Below are 16,078 nucleotides of genomic sequence, written 5' to 3'. Positions count from 1 at the left end.
GCTGATTAGAAGAGTACCAGGTAGATTGAAGTCTTCTTTTTCCTCGGCCTGGGCATGACTCAGCCCTTGTGTGTGTTAATAATGTTATTGCTCAGGACAGATGCCTCCATACGGTAAATTTCGCATCATCTGAGGCTACATGTTATTTTGCATCACCAGAGAGAATGAAATCTATTCTGTTTCATCAGCATGCAAAAGCTTAAAGTCATTTTCTCCACCATCTTTGCACTGTGTAGACAGTGTTGGACATCCAGGGCCTTTTATGCAAGGTCATACGCAGCACTTGGCCGTGAATGAGACTTCTCTATTTGCTGTTGATTGATTAAACACTGAGTTCAATTCATCAGGGCTATTGCAACTAATATATCTCACACAGCTCGTCATGCCTTTGCCATTGTTCTTCTCACATGCAAACACAGACAAAAGAAAGATTAATTTTCTTGATTAATCGCCCAGAAGATGAATTCTCTGAGGTTAATATGGTCATATTTCTCAGTTAAAAACACTCTCAGCATTTTCTAAGGACATATGTTCAAATGACAAGTCATGACATTCACTGTATAGCTGTGTGTCGACATATTCCATTTAGATAAGCCGTTCCATAAAGCCTGCCTTTATTACTGTTTACACAGACAGACAGAAGAGGTTGTCAATATTGAAGATACTGAGATACTGCAGAGAAACTCATCATTTTTAATGCACAAAGAGAAGAGCTGGCATTTAGTAGCTGGCATTATGGATCAACTTGGAGTGACTTTTTATTGTCTCTTCATTGTCGTTCTGTCTTCCTTGTCAAATCAGCTGACAGGCAAGCCTCACTCTTTCCCTCACTTAATATATTCTTTCAACAAGTCATTTCATTTTTTTCCCCCACAGAGACAGCGTGACAAAAAGTACACACAACAACCATAATTGCAGTTATTGTACCTGTCTAACCGGCCCTGAAGACTTAACAAATGTTACTCTGCTACTCTGCCAAAGTTTTAAGGTACATACCACAATAGCACCATCCTCCTCCATATCCCCTTCCTGTTGTTTCAGTGGTAGCGGTGCTGAGGCTGAGTGCTGTTTGGCTGTCAGGCTGCCTAGACGAGGGACAGGTTCTCGGCAGTAACAGTGTTGAGTGTGGTGCCGGCGTCTTGACTATTAGTGCCTTTTTCCTTGTCGCCGTCTCCCTGTCAGTCAGACGGAGCCCTGCTGGAGGCCTGTCCTGTGGGTAATGCATTTTAAATGGGGAGCGCGACCCCCCTCCCCCGCGCCTCATTAACTTCCTGCTGATTGATAAACAGCTTTCTGCCACTGCCGTGCAGGGCAGGCAACTAGTGGAATTAGATACACGATGTACTTGGCTGGTGGTTTGTCGACCAGCAGAGACGCATTGGCCGGATGACCTTAGTGGCAGCTTGTCTTTGTGTGTGTGTGTGTGTGTGTGTGTGTGTGTGTGTGTGTGTGTGTGTGTGTGTGTGTGTGTGTGTGTGTTTCTGTCTCTCTGTATAGGTCATACCTGACATGTATCTGCTCTCTGTCAGAAATTATTCTCTGGAGTTTCTGTGTTGACATGGTTTCTCTTTATTTGTGTGTCTGATGGAAATTCTCAGGTGAAGGATAAGGTCGGTGTTATTCAGGCCATATTAAAATGTTGATACTCGTCATTTATTTCTGCACATAGCACAGCCTCCCTGCTTTAGTGACAAGAAACTTATCACTCTGCCGCAGCTTCTTGCCAGCCTTCAACATAATCCAGCAGGGCATCTGTGTTTGGCCTCAAAAGCCATTATAAATGTCCATTCTGACAACAAGAAACTCACAGCAGATAGATGTTCAGACCTCTGAATAGCCGCCTTGTAATTTTCTAACCTGCGACAACATGGTGTTCACGGTGTCAGCTTGGAGCAAATGAATGTTCACAAGAAGAAGAAAGTATGAGGAATAGCAAAGAAAAGAACATCTATTATTCCTGAGTGAACACCGAATTGCTGCAGGTCGGAAATTTACAAAAGCAAATTTTGAGGTCTGAGTTGAGTTCAAGTGAATGCAGCATTAGCTGATGTATCAGTATATACAGTGTGTCAGCACATATAAGGTAATATATTATTGTAAATGCTAAGTAAAATGAGTTAGAATCTGTACCATTTTAATAAATAATTGGTATCATCATTTTAACTCATCCCATGTTGAAAAATCTATCTTTTAACACATTGATTAGAGCTTGTCATTGTCTCTCTATTGTCATGATGCCCATCTTTGTTGTTAATCCACTGAGACTGGATCAGACAGCTGATTACCTCGGCAGTTACAGAGACCATCCTGTGTTCATTCCCTGCAGCCATTTGTCCTTCCATGGTGCCCTTGAGCAAGACACAAAGCCACACTCACTGAGAGTCACTGTGAATAAGAGAGCAGCAGCCGCAAATAAACCTAAACCTAACATATGGATGGCACATGGATGCATGCACACGCAAACACACATTTGTACCCACATGTCCTCAGAATGATGCAGGCAAGCAGGCAGTGAGGCAGATACACACGCGCGCACGCACACACACACACACACACACACACACACACTGAATCCACATTTATCTGTTGTGGGCAGATGTTGAGGTTGTCTGTCCGACCAAGAGTGCAGACCTAATTAAGACTGCAGAAACACATCATTTTATTTGGCTCTCCACTCTCCGTGGCCTCGCTTTGATCCGGTGATTATTACCAGGTCTTTGGCTCCGTTGCGGACCATGAGAACTGGAGGGCGGAGAAACATTGTGTCTCATGCTGACAAGTCCCAAACAAAATAAACCAACCTCCCCCCTCTCCACCCCCCGCCGGGTTGTTACAGCTGACACTCCCAGCTGGGTTGTCAGCGGTGAGGTCAGTAAGAGAATCCAGCTGCCTGCTAAGGTTTTTTCCTCTGTGGTGGATTAGCACCAGCAAACCATCTGCTGGCGTCCTGCGGTGTAATACAGTACATCCAGGCGCATTCGCAGTGTGCGCTCGGACACATGCGTGCGCAGGCACAGGCGCATGCATCCACGGGCTCAGCTCGGCTCACGCTCTCGTCCCAATCACATGTACACAAACACACACGCTCATGCACATGCTGTAATAATCAACCCATCAGGGGTCCCTGTTGTTTGTCTAATCTCAGCTCATTTCTGGAGGTCTCCCTGCCGTTGATCCGCCCGCCCCGCCCCCACCCCCTCGGCACCGCCACCCTAGCCCAACCGGCTGTCCATCTTTCTGCCAGGGCCCTGTGCCAGAGAGAGCTAACCTTAATAGGTGAAGAGAAGGGCAGCCAACATTGTAGTGACCCCCTGAATTTATGCTATCCGTTCACCAATTCTTAGACAAGGAGGAAGGAGAAGAGAGAGAGAGAGAGAGAGAGCAGTGCAGCATCCCTGCGTTTGCCTGCGACAGAGATGCTGTATTGATTTATTTCGCTTGCCACATGTACACTGTAAACGGATCACTTGGTGCCCTCACAGAGTCTTTTTATTGTGTTAATTGATTCCAGTCTGCGCCTTAAAAATGATTTATTTTCTGTTGCATATCGAATACGGTGTGTGTCTGTACATCCCCTTAGCAGATCATGCTATTACGTCCATCTGTTTATTTATGGCTATTGTCTATACTGTGTAATCTAATTATTAATCCGCCATGTCACACGGATTGAGATATAGATTGATATCGAATGCCTCTTCATGGTGCAAGCATGCAGTATGAGAGCGGTTTAATAGAATACGTCACAGTTAGCTTGGGGCCTTATCCATTTTCTCGCATAGAGCCATCGTGTATCGCCTACAGCTGCTCAATTCAATTTAAGCTCTCCTAAGGCAGGGTTAGGTTTTAAATCACGTCACACTTGGCCACACTATTTATCTACCATGCAGGTCTGGCAATGGTGGAACGGCTTAAGACACTGTGATTGATTGTTTGGATGAACTAACCCCCTTAGGGTCACTTCTGACCGTCTGTTGTCTTTGTTTATCCATTCTAGGGGGCTGTTTGCAAGTCACTATACAGAAACCCATTACCTGGAAGATGGCAGCGCAGTCACAGGCTCTTACAACTTCACGGTAGGCTATGTTTTCAAACCGCATCAAATGGTTTTTATTTTCAGTTTTTTTTTTTTTGTTTTTTTTTGTCATGTCAACACTGACACAATAAACGTATTATCTTGAGAGCGTGTTTTCCTCCTTCTCATCATGCCAGCAGCTTTTATGAAGCCTGGCCTTGCGTTGAACTCATTTTCGTGTCGAGTTCTGCTTCATTGTGCTTCTATTTTGGGTCAGTGAGGAAGTAAAGAAATATTGATGTAGCAGTTAGACCAACTTTTAAACCGCCTGGAATTGGGCAGTCTTGCGCATAAAGAAGTGTGTGTAGGTGAGTGGACCCATTTTCGTCCTTTGCTTCCTGCGCTCACGGATTCATATTTGATGAAATAAAAGGCGCACAGAGGTCAGAAAACAGACGCTTAAGTTTTATGGAACAGCTCAGGTCTTTTATAATGGATAAAGCTTAAAACCATTCCAAAAAAAATGGTTTGTTATGTGAACCTCAAGAAAATATTGAATTAGTCAACAACTAAGTGCGCTTCAGACGTAACTGACTGTAAAATATTCAGCACCTCTCATTGCATTTATGAGCCTTGTACTTAATTAAAATTGCACTCTATCTAAAGTACACATGTTAACGCTGTCACCAATGACTTGTTATACTCCTCTCACAACATTTAACTCCAGATCAAGATCCTAATGCCATCGTGGAAGGTTTGGATAGAGAGGTACACAGCTGCTGACCACAGTCCCAGCAAGGTCTCTGGCACTATTGGTCTTTATTAGCGCAGTGCCAGCTCTTTGGCAGCAAGTGAGATGTGTGAATGCTGATGGATTATTAGCAAAGGAGAAACTAACAGAGTGTATCATTTGCACAGCCACGCTTGGTCTGGCTCCATATAACTTTGGCCTGGATGTTCATCCTCAGCTTTGAGAGGAGGCAGTGCTGTTAGGCAACAAAATTACTGATCGTTACAATGAATGAATTTTAAGTGCTTTTTGTGCTGTGCCTTTCCCATGCAGTGCCTCAAATCTTCCACCTGCTCGCCTGATTTTAGGGATTTGGTCATCCGCAATTTGGAAAGCAATTAGATGTCTCATTTTGGTTCAGATACCCAGAAAGCATAATTATAGACAGCCTGTGAGGTCGGTGCACAAAACGCTTGGCCTACTTATAACTGAAATCCACAATGGAAGAGATTAATGTAATTCAATAATGTTCAACCCACACAGTAAAATGAACAATATTTTCCACTGAGAGTGTTGTGTTGAGGCTGCAGTGGGACTGAGCTGGACCATCTCTGGCTGGGCTTGGCCAGCTCAGCAGAATTGCTGCCATTCCAGAGCATGAAGACAATGAGGGAGTTGTAGCAGGTCAGGCCAGGGTGGGCTCTGCTGAGAGTGCACAGCTTAGCTAGTGAGCAAATGGCACGGATGGATGGATGGGTGGATGAATAATTGGATAAATGCATGGACAGTCGGGTGCCTTGCACTGCAAGGTTTGCCTGTAGCCCCATTTACCTGCACAACTTCTGCTTATTATCTTGGGAAGAAATGGACCTCCCTTTACCCCCATCACTCCTCTCATTCCTCTCTCATGACTAGAACCAGTTCCTCATGGGAAGCTCTTTACTGGAAAAAAACAGATTTCGTGAGAGGGATCCATAGTTAATTTATTTGTCCTGCCGGCAGGGAGGAGACTGAGATATTAGCTCTGGGGAAGGGATCTAGAGGGTTCAGTCGTGTGTCAGAGGCAAGGTACTGCTGGGAGTGACTCTGTCATGAGTCACCCCTCCCCGGTTTTATTTGTCTGCTTTAAGTCTTTTCCCTTTCCTCTTAATCTGAGTCTGCATATAATGTAGTGAATATGAGTGCCACATACTGCAAAAAAAAAGCCTTAAATGAGGAATTTGAATTATTAGTATTGACATCAAAGAATCACATCGGAATAATGCATGCATAGCTATGATAAACAATGTTATAATAACACCTCTGGTTGTCTCCCACGGTAATCCAGGTATTAGATATTAATCTTCCTTATTCCAGAGTATGAAGGAGTAAGCACTTTCCATTCTCATTAGTTCCTGCAGAAAGCGTAGAAACAAAAAGTCTATTCATATCCTTCATATCGATGCATCACAGTCATGATCTCATCAAAGAAACATGAGGTGGTAGCATTAACTCTAGTGCATTAAATCCAAAACTGCTCCTCCCCACTGCACTGAATTTTCATATTTCATGTAATGGGTTTTCATATAATGGATTGCCCTGTGTCTGTATACCTCGAAGCACAGGTATGGGAAATGTCCGCACGGACTCAAAATTTCTAGAACTTGAGTCCACTCCACAAATGTCCTCCGAATACGTACGAAAAGAGCAGATGTCAGAGAGTGAAAAGTTGTTAACTGGGATGTAGTTGTATGGCAGAATGAGTGCTGTGATGCAAGACTGAGCAAGGATCCTCTGTTACACCAGAAACTCATACAGACGCTGAACATGCAAAATCTGCAGCCACTGGAGGTTAGCCACCTTGAAGGAGGCCAGTCATTGAAATTTACTGCCTTCACTCTATATTCAGAGGCAGCGAAATTGGGCTGGAAAACTCACATTTCCTTGTTTTGCAGAGCAGGGTGGCAGAGAGGGGCCGTCCGTCAGACCCCACCTGAGTGAGGCTTTCTAGTTGTAGCAAAACGGCTGTTTTCACTCCAAACCAGACACTTCCTCCCCGCCCTTTTACTTCCACGCCTGGTTCAACAAACATTGGCTTAACACACCTTTTTTTACTCCCCTACTACAGCTTGGCAGGTGGTCCATGAGAACGGGTACTGGGAACACATTATCAACCATAGATTGCACTGGGAAATCTGAAACTCCACACAGATTTCAGCCTTCGTTATCCTGTGGTGATGAGCAGCAGTGGTCACCGCTAACCCTGCCAGAGACTATTCCCTGAGAGTTAATTTGCTCATATTTCACAGTTATCAGCCAGGACTGCTGTTGTTGAACTTTGTTTTGACTGCGCCCTTTTTCCTCCACACTGGTCCCAGTCTCCCTGTCTGTATTTTTTAAATCCAGAAGCCTTTTTGTTTGTATTCCCTCAGGTAAACTGCTACTACCACGGTAAGGTGGAGAGTCATGCCAACTCGGATGTCAGCCTCAGTACCTGCGCTGGGCTTAGGTGAGTGTATCTGCTTGGCAGGGACCGCGGGCACAGGCTGCGGGGAGTTAACTCATCATCCTCACTTTCATTTTTATCATGACATTACCCTTGCTCTAATGCACCGCCATGCATCACTGATCAGCTACCAAAGCAGTTAGATAGCCCACAGCAAAGGCATCCCGAGTCTTTAACAGCTCCTCCTGCCACTACGGTTAGAGAGAGTGAACACAGTAACATGTAGACGTAACTCAGTAAATAATGAATGCCTCTACATTAATAAGCCAACATAATATATAGTGATGAAAAGTAGTAAACCTGACATACTCTAAGACTTTGGACAAGTGAGGAGGTTCGGGGTTAGAAATGAGCTGTTTGCAGATGTCGGGCAGGAGTAATGATTGCAGTAATATCACTGGACAACACCAGGAATGTTTTCACAAGCCGGCCAAAAGTCTGCACCCTCCAAGGAGTGATTCAGCTGATTGTGAAGCCCTGGTTCTTGACCTTGGTCTTTTTTTTTTTTTTTTTTTTTTTTTTTTTAATGTAATTATTTATTTATTTATATACTGATTTTGTTTCTCCTGCAACCTGTCTTCAGAGAGGCAGATGCAGAGAACTCGTTTGACAAGAGCTACGTTGCTTTGGCCTGCACACCAAGACAAATTGCTTTGGGTTTGGGTTGGCAGTGCTCTGGCTTTGGGGGGTTTAATGTGAGTTCATGTGGTTGTGAATTGTGTTTTCTAAAATTTCTGACTCTGGCTGGACTCACCGTAAGCGGATGTCACAGATCCCTTTTTTAAAACATAAGAGACGTTACCAAAGAGAAACAGAAGCCTTTTCAATTGAGCAAATGAGTAGATCCAACTTGTTAAGATGAAAGCCTGCCACTTGGTAAGAACCTTATTTCAAGTGCTAATCCAAGTGGAATATGCCTTTAATACAAAGCATGATATCGACTATCCCAGTACTCTATCTCATGTGATTATACATGACCTTCTCTGGTAATATCATGATGTCAGTGTATCATCAGGATTTGGGTCACTTCACATGCAGTTCAGCCAAATCAAAATGTAAATCGATAATGACAGAGCATTCATTCTCACTAGTTTTATAGGTTGAATATCCTCTTCAGGACAAAACAATCCCAGCGTTTGAATTTTGAAAAAATAAATCCTTCCGTCCTGATAAAGCTGAAAATGATGTGAACCCATATGTGACTTGGCATCTCGTGTAACCTCTGAGTAACCTCAGTACGATCTTTCCATGGAGCCTATTCCTCTCTTCCCAGGGGCTTCATCTCGCTTGAAAACAGATCCTATGTACTGGAACCATCTGCTGATCACAACAATGGGACTCACTGGGTCTACAGAGCCGAACACCTCAACCTCACTCCCGGCACTTGTGGCCACAATTTCAACATATCCCATCCCACTGAACACAGCCTGAACCAGGCCGACAGCAGCCTATTCAGGTCTTTCAGCACAAGGGTAAGGATCGTTAAGTTTTATGTCTTTTACCTTCACTTAAAATCAAAGTACAGCTATAGGGACAACACTGCAGGGAGACTATCTTTTTTTAAGCCTTATTTCTTTGAAAAGGTACCCAAAGTTTCTTTAAGTTTGTCTCTTTAACAGATAAAGAACCAAATTTTGCCACCTTGGTTGACCTTTTCATCAACAATAAATAATCCTTGATCAAACAGACTCACAATTCTAATCTTTTTAGTTGCGCTTTTTATTCAGTCTTGAAAATATGGGGTTGGCAAGTTTATTTGGTTATCCTTTTAGCTGGATACTGACAGTACAGTGATGATATGGGGTTGGATATCTGATCAGATAAGACAGACTGCTCACCTCAGCCCTTCTTACAGTCATCACTTACAATGTAGATAGTGGTAAGTGGCATGCTGTATTTTAAACAAGCTACTATTTTTTGAATTATTCCCTCAATTCATTCCATCTGATCTAACCATATCCATTAGCGATTTGGAGTGCATGGAGAGTAGCGGTTAACGGCGGTGAAAAGTACCTCGGTTGTTAAGTGACAGTGTTTGCTCTGAGAGTGAGTTCAGACTACAGGCCCATTCATCATGCCTCTAGAAAGACCTCCTCATCCAGAATTAAACACATTTCCATGTTGAAACCACACCCGCGACAGCCCCCCACCCCTCCCTGTCTATAGTCCCTTACTGTCCCACTTAGTATGAGGATAAATCATTGAAGAGGGTGCAGGCCCTGGGGAGTCACTATCCATAGAGGGAATAGGCCTTTAAAGATGATGACCGCTGATAACTGGAAAACACAGACTCTACTGATCTCTATCTGACTGGTGAGGGATAGTGGGAGTGGACGAACACACTTGATTTATCAGCTCAATACAAAGAGACATGAAGAGATAGGGTGGTGTAAGAGATGATACAGAAGTACAAGGACTCACAAGGAGGGTAAGTGACACTATTTCACTGTAATGCACTACACATGTCGCATATCCTTAATGGAATGCACCAACGTTTTGGACAAAATCCCCTTTTTCTGACTTACCTAGACTGAGACAAGATGTTCAATGCCATTTTCACCTCTGTACATGCAGTGGTTCGGTTCCTATGGGTAGCATTTTGTGTCAGCTTCGCATAAATATTTGACGTCTGTGGGAGAAAAGAGAAACCATACCGCTGCACCCTCTTGTGAAACACACACACACACACACACACAAAAAATCAGTACATGCATAACGCATACCTTATTCACAAAAACAGTGCATGCATAAAGTCAGTTGTTCCTTTTGAGTGGCTGTCATCCCATGACATACCTTCAGTGGTGCACAGATCACTGCAATAGGTGGAGGGATAAATGAGTTCAGCAGTTACTGTTCCACCATTTAACTTCTCTTGAAAGGACTCTTGTTAAAAAAAAAAAAAAATTCCAAGACGTGTATTTCAAATACACATGATACATTATGTAACTGAGACAGTTTAGTGGTTGCAAGGTTTGTTTTATTTATTTATTTATTCTTGATGGAGCTAGGCTCATAACTCTCATAACTCTCAAGTATTTATGCTAAGCTAACAGGAAATGCTACCCATAGGAACCAAACCACTGGACGTACAGAGGTGAAAATGGTTGGAGCATTCCTTTAAAAGTGATTGTTTGCAATTGTTTCATTATTTGATTGAGGGCATACTGAGAGTGAAACTGTGTTTCAGTGTAACATGTCAAACACATAAGATCTTATCCTTCCACACCATTACTTTTTATTTTTATTCACATGGTAATTGGGTTTCTCTCATGTATTATCATGGTTTTAACGCATGTGTATTCTTATTGACAAATATAGAGCTGGGATAAGATGGCAGCCATTGTCTCTGTTGAATGGTGATGTCTGGGATATGTGAAATGGATTAGTGTTAAGAGGGCTGCAATGATTCAGCATGAGCTAACACACCCTGACAACAGCACAATGCAGCAGGGCCCGCCTGACAGAAAGCGAGGGGGAACAAGACAACGGAAGAGGGAGTGAGAGGCTCAGTCTGATGATTTATACCAATGAGAAAAATATGGTTTAATTCTCTTGGGTAAGAGATTTATTTTCTATGCCTTTCACTGCATTTTTATCTGATGACATTGCCCCCTTTCATTCAATTAAGACCCTGCGTCCCAGCCCCTCCTACCACTATCTAAGAGATGTCAGAGCTGAGGGGGGGAAATTAGCTCTGCAAAGACAGAGATACTGTGTAGGTGAAGGTGGTCAAATGCAATCGTCCCAAACGTGCATAAAAGAAAAGAGATAAAGGCGAAGAAAGTGAAGGATGTTTTAAAAAATGTGAGTTGTCAGCTGTTGAGGGAGCACTAAGTGAGCTTGTCGTGAGCAATGTGAAGGTGCGCGGTTGAAAAGGGAGAATGAAAGGCGTCTGATTTGCTTGCACTCGGTGGCATGCGAGCGTACTCACCTCAGCATGTTACACAGGGGCGCTGAGGTGTACTGCTGCTGCCTTGATAAGCCGAGATGCACCCTGCTCCCGGCGCCCAAGATAAAGAAGTGTGTTGGCAGACTTTGCCCGTGGATGATGAGTGCTAAATGGAGAACAGGACAGAGATACGATGACAGGGACTGTGTGTGTGACTGTCCATCGTGGGGTCCAAACTAACATATGATCTGCAGTTGCATTCCTAAAGTGTACTCCCTTTGTAATTCACCGTATTTCTGGTTGAAACAAAACATCAAGAAAATAACAAAATGTTCAGAAGTGGCAGGAGGTGGACTGTAACAGACATGGAAAATGACTCAGAGGAACTGGATTCTATCCTGCATTAAAAATTGTAGGGACCACTGGCCTCCTTCGGCACCTCCATTACTCCATGACTGGCGCCACAGTGGACCAAACGTGTGGCAAGCGGGAAGCGGGGGAAGCGGGGACACTGAGATGGATAATACTTTGTTTATGCTGTCGCCACTTGAATCGCTTTGAAAGGAGTCGGGATAGCAAGGAACTGTTTGAAAATCTGGGATATTAACGGTTGAAATCTGTATGTACACTTACTGGTGTGTGATGTAGCCACCAATAAATATTCACCGTTTTCCAGTAAGTGCATGGAAAGTTGGCTGGAAAAGGCGAGAAGTCATTTGCACTTCATTGTGTCTTCAAAGTCAGACCTCACACTTCTAGAGTCACTGTGCATGGAAATGATCACAGCTCACTTGACGGTGATTCTTTTCAAAAATGGGGATGCTATTCTCTTACTGAGTTGACTGAACATAGTGTGTGTGTCCTCTCTAGCGGCCGCCGGGTGACTCTGAAATCGCCGTGGGGTGCATTTAGAGCAGAGTTGCCTGTCCGGGCTTATCTGTGGAGGAGGCAGATAAGAGCAGAGAGGACCCAGGCTGCCAGGTTAGAGAGGATAAAGAGGCTCAGGTTGAAAGGGGGGCATGGTGTGAAGGCAGAACCCTTAGCCAGCAGGATAACGCAAGGCCTAAGACGGTGCATGTGTGTGTACATATGTGTGATGCTTGTGTGTTCAGGTGTTCAACAGACACTCCGCTGGCTTGGCACGCTGTGAAAGTGTTTTCCAGCCCGAGTTGCTGCCCACACGCAGCACGAGAGCGGCATCTGCTCCACAGCCAGAGACAGGCCCAACATCGATGTCATCTCCATACCCACTAACCCAGCGCCCGCTGTCAAAATGTGCTGTTAAACACACTGTCAAGCCATCACATAAATCAGTTTTTGGCATAAGCTCAGGGGATGTCGGGTACTCTTTTGTTAGTGTGGAGAAAAAGGCGGTGGGGGGGTACGATGGGGGATGCAGGTGTTTTTTTTACTGTGTTGCATCGCTGCCAATACTACAAGCCGCAGCATCCAAAAGCAGTGATTTATTAGTTAATAAGCTGGCTCCTGTGGAGTGCAATTGGAGGTCCATGTAACCTTGGCTAATCTTATTGAGGTGGACAGGAAGCCTCGCTGATTGTTTGGTGCTGCTGCTCAGTGCTGTTGCCTCTTGTGTGGAGTGCGTGGTTCAGGTGTAAAGCCATATTGAGTGCCCACATGCTAAATTTAGGCTGCCCTTTCCAGAAAGTCGTGGTAAACTATGTCCTCTTGACGTCCTTCCCTCCCTCTCGCCTCCCTATCAACCTCTTGCCCCTTCTATCTCTCTTGGTTTATCACTTTGTCTCCCGCCTCCCTCCATTTATTGCACTTTTTGTTTCTTTGTCACTTCATCCCTCCCCTCCTCAATAACTTCTCGCGTTCTCCTTCACACCTGTCTACTCCCTGTCCACTTCCTCCCCCTCTTGCTCCTGTCTGCCTCTTCACAGCATAAACGGCATGCCCAGACTACAACCAAGTACGTGGAGCTGATCATCGTGGCTGACAACAGAGAGGTAGGCAGAGGTCGGCAGGTCTCGACCTCTTTCCACTTTGCTGCTAGCTGCCACAGGAACGAGGTTCAGAGGTCACATGCGCAGCTTGCCCCTCCAACCCCCTGAAGACACAGCTAAGATGGAGCTGCCCCTGCCTTGTTATCACCTCCGATGTGTCTACTCACTCATCCGTTTAGCTCACCAGCAACAGCAGCCCCAGCTGCATCCCTCTGGATAGAGCGTTTGACCATTTGACTCACAGATGAGACCTTTTCCACGTCAGCTCCTTTATGAGCATTCTGCATAATCTTAGATCGCAGACTTAAGGCCTTTAAAGAGGTCTGAGAGAATACTGTGTTCCTCACTGACACCAGATATATAGGTCAATGTCACATGCCATGGTCTTAGGCTCATTGGGGGAATAAATGCTGGATAGATGACAAGGTGGTTGAGGTTATCTCTTCAGCCTAAGCTCCACTGAGGAGCTCTTTGATGATAGCAGCTGAAGCAGAGGCGGCAACGGAATTAACATGACAGTGATTGCACCGTAGCTCCAGGACACCCTCTACTCTTTGAAGAAATTTCTAGAGTCGATACAATGTTAATATGTCCCGAAGCCTTTGATGATGATAAACATTCAAGAGCATGGATTACCTCTTACTCTCAGTACTTTCGCTCTGTGTATTCTGTGTTGTTCAGTTCCAGAAACAAGGCAAGGACATGGAGAAGGTCAAGCAGCGGCTGGCTGAGATCGCCAATTACGTGGACAAGGTAACAATCAAATCAACAGAGGGAGCGTGGTGTTGGAATGTGATTTATTAGAGGTCACATCAAGCCTGTTTAGAATTAACCGACCTGCAAAGAGAGCCTGATTGGATTATGAAGGGATGATCAATTCCATAACTCTGCGGCGAAATGTTGTGAAGATGTCACTATAATGTAATATGCAATGGACGGAGCTGTCATAAAACAGAAGACAAAGATGATTTATCGATACAAGAAGTCGTAAGTTTGGTGAAGAGTGTTTAAGAATCCGTTCAGAGCCCCTTCTCATTTTTAAAGGATTATTTCATGACGGTTGAGCTTTACTAGATAGTGTAACAGAGAAGGTGTCGGTGAGGCAGTGGCAAATACATGTGACGGGTCACAAGCCTAACTGAAGCCCGCAACACAAACACAGCATGACTTCATGACATGCTGCCTCAACCACTGAGCCATCACCGCAGCCCAGGAATCAAGTCTCACGTCAAACACTAAATCCCCTCTCAGGGAGGGATAGATTTTATTCTCTGTCTATCTTTCTGTCTTTCTTTATTGCCAATTTCCCCTCTTCTCCACCACCAGTTTTACCGGGCCTTGAATATCCGGGTGGCTCTGGTGGGCCTGGAGGTGTGGAGTGATGCTGACAAGTGTCCCGTCACCCAGGACCCCTTCACCACCCTGCACGAGTTCCTGGACTGGAGGAAGGTCAAGCTGCTGCCTCAGAGGCCTCATGACAACGCTCAGCTCGTCAGGTAGGTCCATACAGAATGCACTGCAGTGGTCGTGGGAAAGAGTTTTATTCCAGTAGGACATCTCCATCATTTGATTTATACTTACAAAATAATTGAATTTAAAAGATTTTGCTACTTTTTGAAGCAGGAACCTGTGAGGAAGTTTTTTTTTTGCATTGCCTTGAACTACTTTGTTTTCACTTTTGGCAACTTATTTGGTGCTAAGTGCTCATCGCCTCTGTGTGTGTGCATGACTCTTTCCAGAAATGTCAGTCAAACAAAGTGGCCAGCACTGTTATGTGTTGTTTCTTGGATTTTCTGTTGATGTTCAGCCACGGATTTCCTGTTATTTTCAGCCATGGTGGTTATCGCTGTTCGCACTAACTTTCCCAGGTCTTTATTGTATTTATTCCAAACACATCACTCTGGCAGCTGTAAAACTCATCACTTCTTTTACACCAGAGGATTATTCCCGTGAAAGACACACCTCACAAAGAGTTTTGTGAATGGCAAATGTAAAAGCTTTGTACTGGCTGAGTCGCTGTTGTGTTAGCATAAAACTGACATTTATTTGGATGAAAATGTTGTGGAGTGGATTTTAAATGACTCTAAAGGCAGTAACTTTAGTCTTTTGCTTGACAGAATGGTAAGAGATAAGGCCCTCTATCTCATAGACCTTTCAAATTTTCAGCATTTAATTGAATGTCTTGTTTAGAGTCACTTGTAATGGCTGCAATTGAAGAGCCTAAATTCTTAGCTCTCCTAAATTACCAGCAACTAATTGTGCAGAATGGGTTCAGGGGCCACAGAGACCTTAGAATGTGCTTGTGACAAAAGAATTATCATGTAAGAGAAAATTACCAGGAAAGGTCTGGAGGAAGAGGGAGGCAGAGACAGGATTTTTTCAGTGCAGGATTTTTCATGTTAATCTGTCTTCTGCTCATATGCAACCTTCCTATTCAGTAAATCACCAAATCCCCTGGTCAGTCTATACCACTACTAGCTGCCATATGTGCTGTTTTTGCAAATACAATTCCATCTCTTTTTCCAGTTAAAATCAGTGACAGATGAAGTGTGAAAATGTGTGTTGATGGCTGCGCTAAAATTCTCCGTGGCACTGACCTCCACCCCTCCCCCAGCGGGGTATATTTCCAGGGCACCACCATTGGCATGGCACCCATCATGAGCATGTGCACAGCGGAGCAGTCGGGCGGCATCGTCATGGTGAGTAAGCCAAAGTGCTGCAAAATCCACGCATGCTCACGGGCACACGAACACACCTTTAGCCCAGGCTGTAATCGAGGAGCACAGATGAAATTGTTTTCTGGGTGTTGGAGACGTACAGAAATGAGACAAGACAATCGCCCGCTTTATTGAAGATTCTGTGAAATGTGGCTTTAATTGACCTACTTTCTCCTCCTCTTCTCCCTTTTCTCTCATTCCTCCTCCTGTCCTCTCCTCTCTTCCCCTCCTCTCTTCTCCACCCCCCTCTTTGCTTCGCTCTTGGCACACTCCCTCCT

The 16,078-nt window shown here is 44.4% G+C and overlaps 1 protein-coding gene across 1 annotated transcript in view; it reads left to right on the top strand.

Annotated features, from left to right (window-relative positions):
* The window catches only part of adam12a (ADAM metallopeptidase domain 12a), a 71,396-nt gene that overhangs the window by 30,306 nt on the left and 25,012 nt on the right, over positions 1-16,078 (top strand). The window contains 7 exon segments of the mRNA XM_030078342.1: positions 3,995-4,073; positions 7,154-7,230; positions 8,501-8,699; positions 13,021-13,086; positions 13,765-13,836; positions 14,410-14,579; positions 15,698-15,782. Of these exon segments, the coding sequence (XP_029934202.1) occupies positions 3,995-4,073; positions 7,154-7,230; positions 8,501-8,699; positions 13,021-13,086; positions 13,765-13,836; positions 14,410-14,579; positions 15,698-15,782 (748 nt within the window).

This window comes from Myripristis murdjan, chromosome 19 (assembly GCF_902150065.1).
Source record: "Myripristis murdjan chromosome 19, fMyrMur1.1, whole genome shotgun sequence".
Lineage (NCBI taxonomy): Eukaryota > Metazoa > Chordata > Actinopteri > Holocentriformes > Holocentridae > Myripristis > Myripristis murdjan.
This window is presented reverse-complemented; position numbering and strand designations above follow the sequence as displayed.